Below are 18,619 nucleotides of genomic sequence, written 5' to 3' on the forward strand. Positions count from 1 at the left end.
TATCTCTCTGTCCGTTTGTGAGTCACTGCCTTATTTGGGTGTTCCTGTCACCCCAGCTTTCCAAGTGGGTCCGGCCTCTCCCAGTCCTCCAAACTGGATTTTAACACAGCATCGGTTAGTTCTGGGGCCTGCCCTCGGGACTGGCCTGGGCAGGAGCCACAGGTGCCCTGCTGGGTCAGCCTGACTCAGGCCCAGGCCTCGAGGCCAGCACACCAGCCTGCATCTCCTCCCTACGCGTGTGTGTGTGTGTGGAGGGGGGTCGTTAGCTCTCGGGGCGTTAGGGCCCTTGGGAGTCACTGGGCTGGCTCTCGGCAGGTTACAGATGGGGAGACTGAGACCCACAGGGCTTGGGCAGTGCCTGCAGCACACAGCTGCCTGGAGACGGGGATGTGACTGTGGCCCTCTCACAGAGCTGATTCTGTGGGTGTCATCAGACGGACAGGTCCAGGCCCAAGTCCCAGGCCAGTGCGGTGGGGCAGCGGTGGCTCATGGACTGACCTTCTTAGCCTCCCAGGCCCCAGAGAGTTCCAGGGAGAAGGAAGACAGTTTGGTCAGCCCAGGCTTGGGCTTGAGGTCATTCATAACTGAGGTTGGGGGCCCTCAGTGGCATACCCGGAGCCTCGTGGCGGCCGCTCCTGAGCGCGAGGTTGAGGCCCCAGACTGCAGGGCCTGACGCTTGTCCTCAAAGATCAGCCTGTGAGCTGGGAGGGAGGGCGGGCCCCGTGTGTAGCCCCTCAGCCCCATGTCCTTCGTCTGCTGGGGGGTGTGAGCCTGGGCTGGGGGCTCTGGGTGGTGGGGACAGGAGGTGGGCACACCTCAGGGGGAAGAACCCGAGGCTCATTTCCACGCTTTCTGGTTTCCACGGTCATACAGAGGTGACCTCGTCAGCCTTCCTCCAAGTGTTTGAGCAGAAATTCAAGGTTTAACGTCCTCACCCGCCTCGGCCAGGCCGGGCCATGTGGTCCCATGCTTGCAAAATTGCCGCAAAGAGGGTTTCTTTTCCTGCATAGAGGGGAGGAAAAACCTACTCCCCCAGCATGGTCTACTGGTCCCACTGGGTGGGACGGGTAGGCTGGAGGCAGGAGGAACAGCCCAGTCTGCAGTAGGCCAGTCGGCCACCCAGGGAGGCCGTGGTCCCCCCTGCACGTGGGGGAGGGGTGTGGCATGCTGCATTAATTCACATATTCACCACGCCCTCCCATTGGCCCTCTTTGCCAGGAGAAATGAAGCGCAGAGCTGTGAAGGCCACACAGCTGGGCACGGCAGAAGTAGAATTTAAAAAGAAGGCCAATAGTGCCCATGGGGCCTGGGGAGGTCCCGGGGGCGGGTGGGCAGGGACAGTGTAGCTGACCCCTGAGGGACCCGGGTGATTTTGCAAGCTCCCTTGCAATCCCGGCTGTCTGCGTCGCTGGCTGGGCGTCTGCCGCCGGTGCGTGGGCAGGCACGCGCGGCCTGGCCCTGGCTCCTCCCTGACCCCGGGCTGGGTGTTGGGCAACAGCTGCGGTTTGTGTCTCCCTTTCCCAGGCGGGCCCTGGTGCTGGGGTTCCTGAATCCAGGGGTGTCTCAGAGGGGGGTTGCCCAGAGCTCCCTTCCCCGAGGGGAGGGGGTCGGTCACGGTGCTGCATGGAGGGGAGGTGTGCACTTGTGGTGTGCAGGCCTTGTTTGTGCAAAACAAACGAGTCTGTTTTGGCCACAGAGTATGTATGTGTGTCTGTCTGTTTGCACATGCTTCTGAGTGTCCATGTGTCTGTGTACTTGTGCTCCCGTGTCGGAGGTCTGGGTGTCCACGGCTGTATGTGCACCCAGCTACTCATAACCCTCAGCCGTGTGCCTGGCTCTGTCCCAGCATGTGTCCCGTGTATGCGTGGCTGGCATGTGCATCTGCTCCGTTGTGAGCAGCACGTGAGCGTTTGCAGCACGTGTTTCTGCGTGTGTTTTCACCTGTGGCTGGGCCCGTTTTCCTGTGTCCGTGTGTGCACGCACACGTCTGCATGCTTTGTCTTCACGTCCACCCTGCCCCTCGTGTACCCTCATGTGCACCTTCCTTCCTGGACTCACACCGCCCGGGGCCCCTCTGCCTCTCCCCGAGGCCGGAAGGCCCAGCCCCCTGCAGTCCCCAGGGGAGCAGTGCGCTGTGCTGCCCTCCCCACCCCTGCCCTCTGCCTGGCCCCCGCCTGCCTCCGCCCTCAGCCTCTCCGACCCCCTCCTACCCCTCTGCCCACATTTCCGTCCCTCCTCTTCTGCCTGCAGCCCCAAGGGAGCCTGGCTCTGCTTTCTGGCCCCTCGTGTGTGCGCCCCTCGCCTGAGCTCTCTACAGGGACCCAGCCCCGCTGCCCTGAGTCAGCCCAGGGTTGTCCTCGCCAGCGTGGCTGCCCCAGGCCTCCCGCTGGTCTCCCCGCCTGGGTCCCCTCCTGGCACACCCTGGCTTTGTACATTTAGGTGTGCCTTTTCTTTTTTCTTTTTTTTTTTTGCATGGCATGCGAAATCTTCGTTCCCCAGTCGCGGGTTGAACCGGCGCCCCCTGCACTGGAAGCGTGGAGTGTTAGCCACTGGACCACCAGGCGCACCTTTTCTAAGTTGACAAAGGTGAGCCCAGGGTGCAGGAGCTGCTCCGGCACTCACCCAGGAGGGGCTGCGGAGACCCCCTGACTCCCTCCTGCCTCTTTGGAGCCCACTTCCTGCCTCCCAAACTCTTTGTGTTCCTGGAGTGGTGTTTTTTTAACTCTGCCTTAATTTTTTTTTTTCCCTAATTAAGGCGCAATTCACACAATGTCAAGTTGACCATTTAAAAGTGAAGAGCTACCTCCGAGGCATTTAGCGCATTGTGTTGAGCAACCATCACCTCATCTAATTCCAGAACACTTTCATCACCCCAAGAGGAAACCCTGTACCGCTCAGCTGTCACTTCCCATTCCCCTCCCGCAGCCCCTGGCAGTCACCAGTGTGTCTTTATGGATTTCTCTATTCTGGACATTTCCTACAAACGCAGTCATCTCATATGTGACTTTTGACGTCTAGGCTTTTCACTCAGCGTGATGCTTTTGAGGCACATACAGGTGAATGCACATGTTAGTACTCCATTCTTTTTAATGGCTGAATAATATTCCAATGCATGACAGAATCATGTTTTTTGGACATAACCACATTTAAAAAATTTTTATCAGAGTATAGTTTCTTTACAGTGTCGTTAGTTCCTGCTTTATGGCAAAGTGAATCAGCTGCATGTACACCTATATCCCCTCTTTTTTCGACTTCCTTCCCATTAAGGCTGGGCTTTCCTGGTGGCTCAAATGGTAAAGAATCTGCCTGCGATGCAGGAGAACCCAGGTTCAATCTCTGGGTCAGGAAGATCCCCTGGAGAAGGAAATGCAACTCCCACTCCAGTATCCTTGACTGGAGAATCCCACGGACAGAGGAGCCTGGCGGGCTACAGTCCGTGGGGTCACAAAGACTCAGACACGGCTGAGTGACTAACACTTTTTCCCATTTAGGTCGCCCCAGAGCACGGAGTAGAGCCCCTTGAACTAGACAGGAATTCTCACAGTAGATGCTCACCAGTTACCTGTTTTATACACAGCAGTGTGTATGACATAACCACTTTTTTTTTAATCCATTATTCGCTGATGGACATTCGGGTTGTTCCCACCTTTGGCCTGTTTAAGCTCTGCCTCCTTGACCATGGGGGTGCACAGCAGTTGTGTTCAATGCCCTACTGTCCTCTTCCTCACGTACTTGTTCTGTGGATGGCCCCAAACGGACACACTCTGTCACCCAACTGAATGGCCACCAACCAGTCGGCCCTTGGACAGAGCAAGTCTTTTCTCCCCTCAGACCTGGAGGATGTTTCTGTCTCCATATCAGAATGAATGCTTGGAGTTTCCTTAGCGCGTCCCCAAGAACAGGAGGAGGAAGAAAGCAAGTCTTCCCAGTGCCCATCCCAGGTCGTTTCCTCCAGGGCCCGTAATCGGCATCTCTGCAAAGCGAATCCTGCCTCAAGCATTTACCACTTTGTAGACAGCCCCATGGGGCCCCCAGCCTGTTCCCCCATCTCCTTCCAGTTGCCAAGCAAAGCTGGTGAGCTTGGGCTGCAGCTGGCACCCAGAGCAGGCTCAGCCATCCCACTTCCTCCCCCTACGCCCTCCACCCTGAGGACTGAGGACTCCCCGGAGGTACTGGGAAGCCAGCTCAGCTAGCAGAACTGGCCTCTTGGCACGTCCTGTATAGCTGCAACCTGACTTCGTGCAGGGACTAGGGGCTCAGGAAAATCCCTCGGCCTCTCTGGCTACTCCAGCCACGTTCTCGCCCACGTGGCAGGACCCCACTCTCACCTGTGACATCCCGGTTCAGAAACTCCAGCCATGCCAGGGAGGCGTGTCTCCTCAGTCTCACCATCAGTCCCGGGAAGGACTCTGATGGGGGGCGGGGGGGGGTAGACAGGATGCAGGTGCGTTGCTAGATCCCAGGGTACCATGACGATCAGGTTGGGTCAGTGTTCACTCCTGCAGCAAGAAACGGGCAGCCTGGCAAATGAGTCTTCCAGGTCCCTCCAGGCTTCACAGTAATTTCACTCACCTGTGAGTAAGCCTTGTCTTTCTTGGGGATTTATCACTTGCACCTGGCCTGGTGCCCCACACATGCAGCAGGTTCTTTATTACCTAGAGGTTGAATGAGGGACGGTAGGCTTGTCCCCTCCAATGGAGGCTGGCGCCTTTCTACAAGGCTTACGTAGAATTTGTCCTGAAATGCATTCTTGAAAGGAAGTGGGAGAAATGCTTTGGCTTTTTCCTTTTCAGTTTGTTTTTTGCAGGGAAGTGTTGAAATCTGCAGAGGCTGAAAGAATAGATGTTGAATTCACTTTTGAAAAATCATCATAAAAGAAAAAGTCAGCATCTTTAACCATCGAGGCTTCCTGAAAAGGAGGGATCACATGCCTTGGTGTACCGTGAGTGATGCGATTCTGACGTTCCTCGGAAAGAGGGCACTGGAAAGGCTCCAAGAGGCCTGGTCCCACCCAGCGTTGAAGCAGGCCTACACTTGTAGAGGCCCGGCTGCAGGGGTCTCTACATGGCGGCTGGGGACGTGCCTGGGCCCTGTAGCCGCATCTGCACGGTCGTGCATCCATCCATTCATTAAGGATTTATTGAGCACCTACTGCATTCCGGGGCTTCCCTGGTGGCTCAGATGGTAAAGAATCCACCTGCCAATGCAGGAGACCTGGGTTCGATTCCGGGGTTGGGAAGTTCCCCTGGAGAAGGAAATGGCAACCCACTCCAGTACTCTTGCCTGGAGAATCCCCATGGGCAGAGGAGCCTGGCAGGCCGCAGTCCATGGCATCACAAAGAGTTGGACAGGACAGAGCGAGTAACACTTTCACTTTCACTACTACATTCCGAGGCCTCGGCTATGCTCTGGAGACAGCCGATGGGGAACCACCACCAACTGTGCACACCCTCTTGGAATTTACATTCTGGCTGGGGACACAATCCCACAGTTGTAGAAGTTTACGGTTCTGAAGAATGCTACAGAGAGGGGTATGTGGTACTCTGACGTGGGGGCGGGGGTGCGGAAACTAGGCTGGGGTAGAGGAAGGTCACTTGAAGAACTGAAAGTTGGTGTCCGATGGCAGTTCAGTAGGAAGAGTGTTCAAGCAGTGGGTACAGCATGTGCCAAGGCCCTGGGGTAAGAGCTCGGCTCCTCTGGGGGCTGAGGAAGGTCAGAGGGAGTGGCGGGCAGGCTGGAGAGGTGTTGGGTGAAGCTGGGGAGGGGGGCAGGGACTGGGGGCTGTGGCTATGACTTTGGCCTTATCCAAGAGGCAACAGGAAGCCAGGGAGTGTTTTGAGCAAGAGGATCAGACCAGGTTGTGTTGTACAAGCCCCTCTGGAGGGTGGCTTGGTGTTTATTTGGCTGTGTTGGGTCTTGGTTGCAGCACACAAGATCTTCATTGCGGGCTTAATTGCCTGCTACAGGTGGGACCTTAGTTACTCAATGACCAGGGATCGAACCTGTGTACCCTGCATTGCAGGCATCACTGCAAGAGGGATTCTTAATCTCTGGATCTCCAGGGTAGTTCCCAGCCCCTCTGCAACCTCCCCATTCAACTTCGAGCCACACCCTTCATCCTGTAAACTGTTCCATGAGGTCCTGCTTGCCCTTACAATTCTCTCGACCTGGAATTTGTAGCATTTCTTTTCTGCCTTTCTGCCAACGAAACCTGGAATTTCACAGGTTTCACTGTGGAACTCACAATTTCAGCAATGTCTGTGCAGAGCCTTGGAAATACCCACCTCCGCCCCCAGCGTCCCCAGGCAGCCAACCCCGTGAGAGTGGACCTCCCAGCTCTGCGCTCTGGGAGCCGCTGGCGTTTGTTTCTGTGGCGTCTTTGCCTGCTCCTAGCTGTGCACCTTTCCGCAAGTTCCCACCTCTCAGGCCTCAGTTTCCCCACCTGCAGGGCAAGGACCATGGGCTCTGCCTCATTAGAGGGTTTCAAGGATGCAGGTAGCTGACCCAGGAGAGAGGCCTGGTCCCGGCCCCCAGAAAAGCTGCAGAAATGAGCCCGATTGTCACCACTGGGCACGCAGCATGTGCCTGGAGCACCAAAACATTTTTGGCAAGAATGTGATGTTTCAAAATAGGCCTCATGGGTTGTCATCGTGAGAAAAGCCAGGACTCCATTCGTTGGACTCCTTGATCCTCCTGGATGTTTGCCAGGTCACTCAGTCGTGTCCGACTCTTTGCGACCCCGGACTGTGGCCGGGCTCCTCTGTCCGTGGGATTTCCCAGGCAGAAATACTGGAGTGGGTTGCCGTGCCCTCCTCCAGGGGATCTTCCCGACCCAGGGACTGAACCCGAGTCCCTTCTGTCTCCTGCATTGACTGGAGGCTGGATGTTTAGGTTTGCTCTTATTTACGGTGACATCTCAGCGTTTGGAGCTGCCACGGGACCCTGTGGTGCTTTGTAGGGTTGCGGACCCTCTGTGGTCATCTCTCCTGTCCCAGGACCTCACAGAGGAGACCCTGGGCTCAAAGAGGGTGGCTCGGCTCCTGTCCATCACACCTCAGAGTAGATGAAGCAGCCCCCAGTAGCCTTCGCCTTGGCCTTGGGGGGGGGCTTCCCTGTGGCAGGGCCCGGTCTGGGGGCTGACAGCTGACGGCTAAGGTGAGGTTGCTGCGGAGAAGCAAGTCCCTCTTCTCTCTCTGCACTTCCCTGGATAGGTGTTCAGGCTCCTGGAAGCGGGGGCCAGTCGCCTGATTTGGGGGAACCACTGGGTGCAGGGGAGGGCATGCAGTCCCATCCCCAGGGACACACCAGGTCCCAGGAGCACCCTGGCAGGTCTTGAGTCAGATGACCCCCAGGCCAAGGGTGACCTTGCTGACCTCACAGGGGCCCTGGAAGAGCCTTGCTCACCCGGCGTTTATGTAACGTGAGTTTCCCAACCACCCTCAGAGTCACCCTGTGACATGCAGATCTGTGCCGCCGTCTGCCCCAGTGGCTGGTGGGTGAGGGCTCGCGCACACTCACTACGGGCCAGGCATCGGCGTGCCCCGTCCACGGGATTTCGGTACCGCCCGTGTACCTCTAGGCACGAAGGCTCTGGTGCTTGTGGCACACAGGCTTAGTTGCTCCAAGGCATGTGGGATCTCCCCTAGCCAGGGATCGAACCCGCGTTCCCCTCATTGGAAGGCAGATTCCTATCCACTGTGCCGCCAGGGAAGTGCCCATCAAGTGCATTTAAAGTGTATATAATTCAAGGACTTTTATCCAACTGCTGGAGCCCGCGTGCCTTAGAGCTTGTGCTCTGCAACAAGACAGGCCACCACAGCAAAAAACCTGTTCTCTGCAAATGAAGAGTAGCCCCTGCTGGCCACAACCAGAGGAGAGCCTCCATGCAGCAGTGAAGCTCTAGCCCAGCCAAAAATAATAAATAAACAAATAAAAAGTAAATAAATTATAAAAGCCATAATTCAGTGGTTTAAGTACATTTATAAGACAGTGAAATCATCTGTTTGATAGTTAAAAAAATATTTTCATCCCCACCCCCCAAAGAAACCCTATCCATAAGCTATCACTTCTTGCCTGTCCCCAGACCCCCCAACCCCTGGCAACCACTAATCCACTCTCTGTCTCTATGGATTCACCTATTCTGGACATTTCATATAAAGGAATCATACGTGGCCTTTTCTGACTGACTTTCATGGGGTATAATGATTTTGAGGTTCATCCATGTTGTAGCATCCATCAATACCTCATCTCTCTTTCTGGCTGAATAATATTCCATCATATGGACAGACCACGTTTTAAAATCCATTTCCTGTTGATGGACAATTGGGCTGCTTCTCCATTCGGGCTATTGTGCATGAATGCTTCTGTGAACATCTGTGTGCAAGCTTTTGTGTGATCACTTGATTTCAGTTCTCTGGCGTGCATACCCAGGAGTGGAACTGCTGGTTGTCTGAGATTTCTACGTTCACCATTGGAGGAAGAGACATTCTTTTTCCTAAAGTGGCTGAATGCACCCTCTTTCATTCCCACCAGCAGTGCACAAGGGCTCTGACTTCTCCCGGTCCAATAAGTCAAACGTATTGTCTGTGTTTGACTGCAGATGCCCTAGTGGAGGTGGAGTGGCATCTCGGTGTAGTTTGGATGTGCATTTTCCTGATGGCTAATGACACTGACATCTTTTCACCTACTTATTGGCCATTTATATCCGGTTTGGAGAAAAGTCTTTTTAATTCCCTTGCCCATTTAAAAATTGGGTTGTAGGCACTTCCTTGATGGTCCAGTGGTTAAGACTTAGCCTTCCTTGCGTAGGCTTGGCTGATTCCCTTCCCCATTCCCCTGAGACTATCACAACATTGTTAATCGGCTATACGCCAATACGAAACAAAAACTTTGAGAGGGAAAAAAAAAGACTTCACCTTCCAACACAGAGGGTGTGGGTTCAACCCCTGGTCAGGGAGCTGAGATCCCACATGCCTCGCAGCCAAAAACCAAAACAGAAGAGAAGCCGTATCGTAACAAATTCAATAGAGACTTAAAAATGGCCCACGTCAAAAAAAAATTTTGTTTAATTAAAAAATGGGGTTGTTTGTCTTCTCCGTTGTTTAACTGTGGCACTGTGGTGGCAAGAGGGGAAACTGAGGTTCAGAAGAGGGGGGTGTGACTGGGCCAAGAATTCCAGGCCCACAAGCAGATGGAGACCGGAGCCTGGGTTGGTCTCCGCCCATAGCCTGCAGGCCTCTGCACCCAGGGGCCTCCTGCGTCCACTGTTGACCTGCCCCAGGTCACATCAAATCCCTTCCTTGTGTTTAAAGTGGGGGTGGATCCCCAGCTGGAGGGTGGATCAGAAAGGCAAGGAAACAGCAGTTCTGAGGAACCAAGTGGGCCCTCTCTTCCCCTCCGGATCACGCGGACCTGGCTGACGTGGCCTGGGAAGCAGGGACAGCCTGGGCCCTGTGGTCGCGGAGCCTATTTATACCGACGGGGGCCGTGTCGCAAGCCTTTCCTGCTGGCAGGAGGGACGTCACCAGGCGCTGACCTCACCAGAAACGCTGACGCATCTTCCCCTTACGCTTCGCTCAGATGGGGCTGTGGGGCTGCCTCACCTCAGCCTCCTCCCACCCAGCTCCGGGCTTCTCCCCAGTGTCCCCACTCCCTGCAGCCCCCCAACCACACCCTCTACCTGAAGCCATTGATTTGCGTCCCTCAAGTGTGTGCACTGAGGTCACGACCCCCAGCACCTCAAAATATGAGTGTGCACAGAGCCAGGGCCTGGAAAGGGGCAATCGGGGTAAAGTGGGGCCATTGGGTGGGCCCCATTGCAACATAACAGGTGTCCTTAGAAGAAGAGGAGGTCGGGGCTTCCCTGGTGTGGTTCAGTGGTAAAGAAGCCACCGGCCAGTGCAGGGGATGTGAGTTCGATCCCTGGTCCGGGAGGCTCCCACGTGCCGTGAAGCAGCAAAGCCTGTGCGCCACAGCTACGGAAGCCCACGAGCCCTAGGTCCTCTGCAACAAGAGAAGCCACCGCAATGAGGAGCCCGTGGGCCACAACTAGAGAAAAGCCCATGCAGCAATGAAGACCCAACATGGCCCCAAATATTGTTTTTAAAAAGGAGAAGAGATCTGGGCACAGACAGACATGGCAGGGCAGCCGTAGGAGGAGATGACGAGAAGCCGGCCATCTGCGAGCTGAGGAGGGCGGCCTCAGGATGAATCCAGCACCTTGAGCTCAGACTTTCAGCTCCAGGACTGTGAGAAAACACTGTTGTACACTTCTGTCTGTGGTACCTGGTTATGGCAGCTCCAGCAAACTCACATGTAAATTTAAAGCTCCGTGCTCAGAGCCAGCTCTTTCAGATGTGCAAGCACCCTCCTCTTAAAAGTTTTTATAAAAGGTACACCACAGGTGAGTCGATCTCAATGTCTCTGGGACTTGGAGGCCTCTTTAAACCCAGGAGAAAAAAATAAATAAATAAATAAACACAGGAGACCCTACTGCCTCTGGACCGAGGGGTGAAAACCCTGGGCTGTCCCCTGGGCGTGGAGGCCGCTCAGCAAGGGCATGAGGCTCTCTGGCCAGACCTGGCTCTTCTACATGGAGCCCAGCCCTGAGCTTTTCCAAGGTTCTGTTTTTCTTTCATTACCAGGAGCCAGGGAACTTCCCTGGTGGTACAGTGGTTAAGAATCCACCTTCCAATGCAGGAGATGCAGGTTTGATCCCTGGTTGGGGAACTAAGATGCCACAAGCCACAGGGCAGCCAAGCCCAGGCACCACGCTTGAAACCCACTCACCACAACAAAAGATCCTGCGTTCTGCAGCTAAGACCCAACACAGCCAAATAAGTACATTTTTTTTTTTTTTTTTTTTAAAAAGCAAACGACTATTAAGGGAGCTGAGGCACGCATGCCAGGCCACTGTCCCTCCCAGGGCTGCAGCGAGATGAGATCAGAGAGTGAAATGAACAAGGATCTGGGCCTGGCCTGGGCCCAGGAAGCTGCCTCGTGGGAGTGGGCGCCGGGACGGGGAGTCGAGCGGAAGTGACATTCTCAGGAGGAGAATCCAGAACTGGGCCTTGACGGTGGCGAGGGTGTGATGAGGCCCAGGGAGTAGGCTGGGGGTGGGGGGCGGGGTGAGGAGAAGCCTCCGGGGTTTGGGATGAGGGGGTGCCCCTGGTGTTGCCCATTGCTAGTTCCTTAGCACTTGGAAAAGAGCAGGCCAAATAAATGTTTGTTGACTGCATAAATGAGCCTGCAGAGGGGCGGGCTGCTGGGAATGGCCTTGGGGGTATTGATGGGTGCTGGGGTGGGTGCCCGGCCTCCCTCCTTCCAGCCACCTTGGCATTCCTGATCCGGGCTCCGCAGGGCCCAAGCGGCTCAGGCCTCCCTGGCCCCACGTCCCTCCAAGGGCCCCACCCCGCTTCTCAGCCTTTGACACCCTCCTGCCCACGGCACTCCTCAGGGTGCAGGCCAAGGACCCCCAGCCGGTCTGCTGGAGGCGCTGAGGTGGCCAGGCATGGTGTGCGGGCCAGCCCTCGGCCGCTTCATCCGCGCGCTCACGGGGCCTCCGTTCATCCTGTGGGGAAGCAGCAGGTTGACTCAGGAGGCTGTGTCCGGGGCCCCTCCTCTCGTTTCTTTGAGAAGCAGAGGACCTACTCGAGATCACTATCTTTCAGAGAAAGTGAAACCTGGTCCCCAACCGTCACCACAGCGGCTCCCCCCTCCAGCTTCCCCTCTGAGCTCACAGCTTCCCCATCCCCTCCGCCCCCCTACGCCGCCTCCCCGACAGCCAGTACTTGGAATCAGACTGCTTCATCGCTCCTTTTTCCTTCAAAGGGCCTTTGCCTTTTATGTCCATGATGGCAGCAGCCCGGTGAGGTAGCTGGGAGATACTTTTCAAATCCTCATTTTGCAGGTGGTAGGGGCCTCCGAGGCCCAGGGAGGCGAAGTGAATTGCCTTGGGCCACACAGCATGTCAGCGGGCTTGAGTCCTGATCTCCCTTTCCTCTTGCCCCAAGCGCCTGGTTCGATGGGCCTGGGATGGGGAACACTGGTTATATGCGGGGTGCCTTGTGGGGGAGAGGAGATGGCGGGGAGCCCCACTGAGGGATGCAGGTCTTGGGGCCAGAACCACAATCTCAGGGCTGCCAGCCTGGGTCTGGCTCTGTGCCCAGAACCCCGTGGTTTCCGCTCACAGATGTCCCAACAGCCCCGCGGGAGGGCGGGAAGGGCACCCAAGAAGGAAGATGTCTCGCTCCCCTCACCCCCCAACCACAGTGGCCTGCAAGGCTGACGGCTCCCGGGCAGGGACCAGGCTATGGGCCCTCCAAGGACCTGGCTAGTAAACCCTCCCATCCATCCCAGACACGGCACCCCTGCAGCGGGCATGGACCCCCTTGCTTCCCTGCTCACCCCAGGAAGGCTGAGGCTGTGGTTTGCATCATCCTTGGGCGTGGGGGGCTGACCTCGAAGAATGAATTCGAAGAAAACAGGAGGAGGAGCAGGCATGCCACCGCACTGGGCGCCCATTGGCCGCCTGTAGAAACTTTGGTTTTTTTTAGGGTCATGTTCCCAGAAGGCCTCCCCTTCCCCCACCCCACCCCCTCCCCACCCACCTCACGAGGTGTTGGCCAATCACCCCGACGGGCATAAAGGGGCTGCCAGCCCTCAGGGCTCCAGGCAGGGAGGTGTCACCCCCAGCGGGCACAGGCCGGAGCTCGGTCACCCAGCATGCGGGCACAGAGTATGCAGAGGACACTCCTCAGTGAGTACTTCCTTCCTTCCCGCCGGCACCTGCCTGCCGGGCTCACGGGCACCCGCGGGGAGCAGGGCCACCCTTTGCCCTCTGGGAACCTTGCAGAAGGATGCTGACAAGGGGAGAGAGCCAGGGGGTCAGAAAGGGACCCACGGAGAACACAGCATCTTCAACAGGAGAAGGGTATCCTCGGAGGGCTTCCAGGTGGAGGTGATGCAGAGTCGTGGACTCTGGGAGCAAAGGAGTGAAGGAAGGAGATCACCACTGCGGGAGAAGCCAGGGAAGCAGGAGGGAGGCGGGAGATGTGCTGGGGCAGAGGAGGAGGCCGGGGAAGCTGAGCAGGATTGCGGTGTGATGTCTGGAAGGCCGGTGGGGTGCCTCCTTTTTTTTGCCTGGATTCGCAGGCCCTGGGATGGATGGGCACTGTCAGCCGGGTCTGGGGGCCCGAGAGCCCACACAATCACACAGCACCCACAGCCACACCCACAGGGTGACAGGCACACAGAGCCGCGTGACGTCATCGGGGCCCTCGGTGGCAGCCTCTGGGAAGCCCCGCACGCAGCCCGGGGCCCCTGCGGCCGGCAGGTCACAACGGCTGGCCGTGTGTGGCGGGCGGTTCCCTCGGGCCTTGCGCAGACCCAGATACACGCCCACACAGGCACCCTGGTCCCACGTGCTCGGGGCTCACCCCAGCGCCCCCCGCCCCAGCCCTGCAGCAGGTACCTGAGGGGCGGCAGGGGGTGCCTGTGGTTGCGTTTCCTGGGTGCCCAGCCCCCTGGGCCCCGGCTGCAGCGTCTTCCCCAAGGGGCCACGGTTCCTAGGAAGGGAAGGTGGTGTCACTGCCTTCCGGGCCATTGCACCACAGGCCCTTCCGACCACGTGGTTGGCGGTGCCCGGTGGGTGGGTGGGGGGAGGCGGGGGAGGGGCGGGGGGACGCTGTGACGCTGCCCGCCCACTCGGGGGCGCTCTGGCTCACCGCATCTCTTGGGGGGCGCCTGAAAGAAGTGGCCATTTCCAGAGAGAGGAGGGAGGCCCGAGAGACGGGGGCAGAGGGTGGCCTTGGGTGACCCGAACAAGCCCTTCTCCTTTGGCGCCTTGGTTCTCCTGTGGGTCAGACGGGGGCGTAGACCAGTTGATCTCACGCATCCTCTCCAGCTAGAGAGGCAGACCCTCCTGGTACTCAAGACAGAGCTCCGGGCTGGGGCTGCAAACCCCTCTGGAGGCCCCCTGCGGGGGTGGGGGGGACTGGGGCCTGTCCCGGGGAGGGGGGCCTGCCCCAATGGCGGATCCTTAGCCCAGAGGTCTCATGGGCCCCATCTGGGTCTCTGCAGGTCAGCTCCCGAGGTTGGCAGGCTGGACCCCGGCTGGGCCCCACCTCCGCTTCTCAAAGGCTTGCTTGGTACGTCGCAGCCACTGTTTCAGATGCAGGGCAGCGGCTCTCTGGACGGTGGTGCTGGCCTTCACAGGGGTCCCTGGGCACGCCCAGTGCCCAGCCCCGGCCTCCACGCGGATGAGGGATGGGCCGTGCCCCCTGAGGCCCGTGTGAGCACCCTCCCCTCTGCAGGGCGCCCCCCGGCAGAGACTGAAGCCGGCCCCTCGTCTTCCCTCTGCCCCAGGTCTGGTCCTCAGACTCCTGCTCCTGTGCATGGTGGCCACGGGCAAGTGCTCGGGCAAGTACCACGAGCTTCTCCTGCAGCTCCAGCGCCAGGCAGACCTCATGCAGAACCCCAGCACGCTCCTGGACCCCTATGTGAGTGCCCAGCCCCCCTGGGGGCACCTGAGTCTCAGAGAACTGTGGGTGGAGCTGGGGCTGGAGTGATCCCCAGAGAGGACCCGCTCAGTCTGGGGCTGGCAGGGAAACCGAGGCTCCACGTTATTCCTGGGCCACAGTGACCATACCGGGTCTAACCCTGAGACGTCAAGGAAACAGTGGGTGGGCCTGGAGGGTGAACCCCGACTCCATCATCTCCTTCATCTGTTTGCCCGGCGTGCTCATTGCACACCTACCACGGGCCTTGTTTTAGGCACCGGAACGTCGCAGTGAACAGTCCCGCCCTCCTAAGCTCAGGTCACCTCCCATCACTTCCACAATGACACACCTCAGGCCACCGTCACCACCTGTGTGGTCACCCCCGCCAGTCCTGCCTGCAATGACCCGGGAGTCCCCTCCCTTCTCGGGCCTCAGTTTCTTGATCTGTACAATGGGAGGGTTGGATGGGGGAGGGGTGCATGTGGTCCAGCGGCTCAAGGCTGAGCAGGTATGCATGCGTGTGTGGTCGGGGCTCCAGGGTTCACCTCTGGACTATCCTTTTCGCCCTCCCCAGATCCACCTCCAAGGCCTGCACAGTCCCGTACTGAAGGGATCCTGCATGGAGCGCCCGGGGGACTTCCCCAGCGAGGACACCCTGTGGAGGCTCAGCAGGCAGGACTTCCTGCGGACCCTCAACACCACGCTGGGCCTCTTCCTTCGCATGCTGAGCGCCCTTCAGCAGGACCTCCCAAAAGCAGCCCAGCAACAGGCGGAGATGAACATCCGCGGGCTCGGGAACAACATCCACTGCATGGCCCAGCTGCTGCACGGCTCCTCGGACCCAGAGGCTGCTGAGCCCACTCAGCCGGGCCCGGGGCCCACGCCGCCACCGCCGCCGCTGCCCACGCTGCCCTTGGACACCTTCAAGCGCAAGCTCAGGATCTGCGAGTTCCTGCAAGGCTACCACCGCTTCATGCGCAGGGCCGGGCAGGTCCTCCGGGGCTGGGGGGAGAGACGGGGCCGCAACCGCAGACACAGCCCCCTCCGGGGCCTGCAGAGGGCTGCCCGCAGGACGTGGCCCTTCCCGGGGCTCAGGAGACTTGCGCCCCAGGGCCAGCTGCCCCGGTAGCCTTCGGGGCACCCTGCCAGGTGAAAGGTCAGCAGGTGGCGTGCAGGACGGCAGGCCGCCGCCACCCATCTCCTCTCCGCTCCCCACCTCTCTGAAGCGCACTTTAAGGGGTGTAAGCCGGGCATCCCCCTCTACCTCCCCCAAGGCCGGGCTGCAGGGAAGATGGTCAGGCTGTGGAGCGCCCCCAGCCCTGGGTTCCTTGGCCCTCGGGGGGTGGCCGGGTCAGGTCCATACGGGGCCAACTTTCCATTGATTCAGGGGTCGGATGACACAGGCTGACTCACGGCCAGACTGGCCCCCCCACCCCCCGCTCCCCGGAGACCGGCCGGACTGTCCCTCTCATGACTTGCATGGCTCTTGCCCCCGTACTTCCTCCTTTCCCTAGTGGCCCGGCTCCAAGGCGGTGGGGGTCAGGGCCTGAGTTGGCCGACTATGCCTCATCGCGTCTCAGGCCAGATCCCTGGATGCCTGGGAGGCCTCACTTTAGGCAGCTGTGATGGGGCAGAGGGCGCAGGAAGGAGCACTGATTGGGGTGGGGGGTGTCGGTCCGAGGTTGGCCTCTAACTTGCTGTGTGACCTCATCAAGGCCACCTTGCTTCTCAGGACCGCAGTTTACTCTTTGTGATTTGAAGGGCTTGGGGACCACGTGCAGCCCTCTCTGCTTGTCAGTTGCTGGGACTCTGTGACACAGGGTGGATATCAGATTCTCTCCATACAGAAGGACACACCGGGCAGACGGCCCCTGGGCACAGGCTCCGCTCTCTGGAGGAGACCTAGTCTAGAGGAGAGCCCGGTCTTGGGTCCTGGCTGCTGGCTGCGCTCCCTGGTGGTGCATCATGGTATTTTCCGTGCTGAAATCATCGCCCTCCTGGAGGCGGGGGTCCCAGAAGCTTCTGGGCCAATTCCTTGGAGGGACAGGACTAATTTATAGACTTTTTTTTAAATCAGTTTTTTAAATCTGTTTTCTATTTATAAGGCTTATTTATGATGTGTATTTAATGTTAATATTGTGCATATATTTAAAATTTGCCTGGTTTCTAAAGCCCTTGTGTGTCTCTGCTGCATTGTAGGGGGGTTTGGGGAAGCCTCTTGGAGATGGGGGGGGGTCCCTAGGTGGCAAGGCCACAAGCGTCCACCACTGGAGGGCTGGGCTGGGGGTCCTTGCTCTATCCAGGAAGGGAAGCCGCACATCCTCGTCAGCTGTGGGCTCTGACTGTCGGGGCATCTCAGAGAAGGTGCCCATTTTCTCTGAGTGGGTCTCCCTTGAGAAACTGGGGACCAGACGTTGGGGAACCAGAGAGAGTAGGGGAAAGATGGAGAATGTGGGTTGTTCTCAGTCCTCGTGGGTGAGCGGCTGGGGGTATCTGTGCCGTGGGTGTCGTGTGAAACAGTGAAGTGAAGTGAAAGTCACTCAGTCGTGTCCGACTCTTTGCGACCCTATGGACTATACAGTCCATGGAATTCTCCAGGCCAGAATAATGGAGTGGGTAGCCTTTCCCTTCTCCAGGGGATCTTCCCAACCCAGGGTTTAAACCCAGGTCTCCCGCATTGCAGGCAGATTCTTTACCAACTGAGCCACAAGGGAAGCCCAATACTGGAGTGGGTAGCCTATCCCTTCTCCAGCGGATCTTCCTGACCCAGGAATCAACCTGGGGTCTCCTGCAGTGCAGGCAGATTCTTTACCAACTGAGCTCTCAGGGAAGTCACTAAGTCATGTCCAACTCTTGCGACCCCATGGACTGTAACTCGCCAGGCTCCTCTGTCCGTCGGATTTCCCAAGCGGGAATGCTGGAGTGGGTAGCCATTTCCTTCTCCAGAGGATCTTCCTGATCCAGGGATAGAACCCAGGTCTCCTGCACTGCAGGCAGAATCTTTATCACCTGAGCCTACAGGGAAGCCCCTGGTGTGTTGTGTGAAACAGACAAGATAATAATAGATCTTGTCTCAGCTGTGGCCTATGACCTGGTAGCTGCTTGAAACTGCTTCCTGAAGGGCCCCAGGCTGGGTAGGGATTCCATCTGGCTGCCCCCTAATGCTCAGGGCCTCGCCCCCCGGAAAGTCATCTATAGACCAGTGACATGCGAAGTGGCAGCTACAAAGGAAGGGCTCACAGAATCAGATGAACTTGACCTAGATCAGTCCCTGGCGACCCCCACTTCTGGTGGGAACAAGATTTAACATGGGGTGGAAGAGAACTCTGTGTGGGACACCCTGTAGTAGATATGACCCACTTTGCTGATGAGAAGACTCAGACTCAGAGAGTTTGAGTGACCTGCCCAGGTCCTTAGAGCCAACGTCCTGGGGGTGGGCACATTTTGAATTCAGGTCCATTGGATGTCAGGGTGGGAGCACCCTCCCATCACCTTTCAACCTCTGTAACTCTGCTGGCAAGTTCAGGAGTCCCCCCGGGGCACAGAGCTCCCAGAAGAGGGGGCAGACAGATGACAGACACGCAAAAGAACCAACAGGAGCACCTGAGTTTGCAGTGCGAGCTTGAGCTCGGCAAAAGCAAAGCGGTGAGGAAACAGAGTGAGGGTCTGGAGACGGGGGTGGTCAGTGGGGCGCCCGGAAGAGGCGCTGTCCAGTCTGCAGCCCGAATGACGCACCGCAGGAGGGGTGGAGCCTCTAGGTGGCGGGAAGGGCCGGGGCAAAACGCGCTCTGAGCAGTCAAGGATCAGGGTGCAGTGAGTGAGGGTACTGCTGATTTATCAAAAGGGCCCAGAGCGGGACAGCATCTTGCGCAAGGTCACAGAGCAAGTTAGTGCAGGGCTGGGACTAGAACTCCAGGTCTCCGACTCCCAGCCAGAGTGTGCCCTCTGTACTGCAGGCTGTTTACAAAGTACTCAGTAAAGACTCTCCATTGCCTGCCCCCCACCTCCCGCCCACCGCCCCACTGGGGCTTCATCTTGCTCTTGAGCTTCCTGCCACACCAGCCACTTTGGGGTCCCGGCGGACCTCCCCCCACCAGGCCCCTGACAGTGCTCTCTGTCTG

General features: G+C 58.0%; 1 protein-coding gene and 1 long non-coding RNA gene across 3 annotated transcripts; one reads left to right on the forward strand and one right to left on the reverse strand.

The window, feature by feature from the left end:
• Positions 1-8,098: 8,098 nt before the first annotated feature.
• LOC133056346 (uncharacterized) lies at positions 8,099-13,601 on the reverse strand. The gene is made up of 5 exons (XR_009692790.1): positions 13,472-13,601; positions 12,609-13,155; positions 12,406-12,529; positions 11,790-12,028; positions 8,099-11,569 (listed from the first exon to the last, which is right to left on the reverse strand). It is a non-coding gene; the product is annotated as an uncharacterized LOC133056346 (long non-coding RNA).
• On the forward strand, positions 12,654-16,633 carry OSM (oncostatin M). 2 transcript variants are annotated; one of them, XM_061141559.1, is made up of 4 exons: positions 12,689-12,757; positions 14,080-14,147; positions 14,365-14,498; positions 15,073-16,633. In XM_061141559.1, exons 3-4 carry the CDS (start codon positions 14,394-14,396, stop codon positions 15,625-15,627), a joined length of 660 nt encoding a protein of 219 aa, XP_060997542.1. In that variant the 5' UTR covers positions 12,689-12,757; positions 14,080-14,147; positions 14,365-14,393; the 3' UTR covers positions 15,628-16,633. The 2 variants fall into 2 exon arrangements, with proteins under 2 accessions (XP_060997541.1, XP_060997542.1); XM_061141558.1 differs by lacking the exon at positions 14,080-14,147 and having other exon boundaries at positions 12,654-12,757.
• Positions 16,634-18,619: the final 1,986 nt, after the last annotated feature.

Source organism: Dama dama, chromosome 5 (assembly GCF_033118175.1).
Source record: "Dama dama isolate Ldn47 chromosome 5, ASM3311817v1, whole genome shotgun sequence".
Lineage (NCBI taxonomy): Eukaryota > Metazoa > Chordata > Mammalia > Artiodactyla > Cervidae > Dama > Dama dama.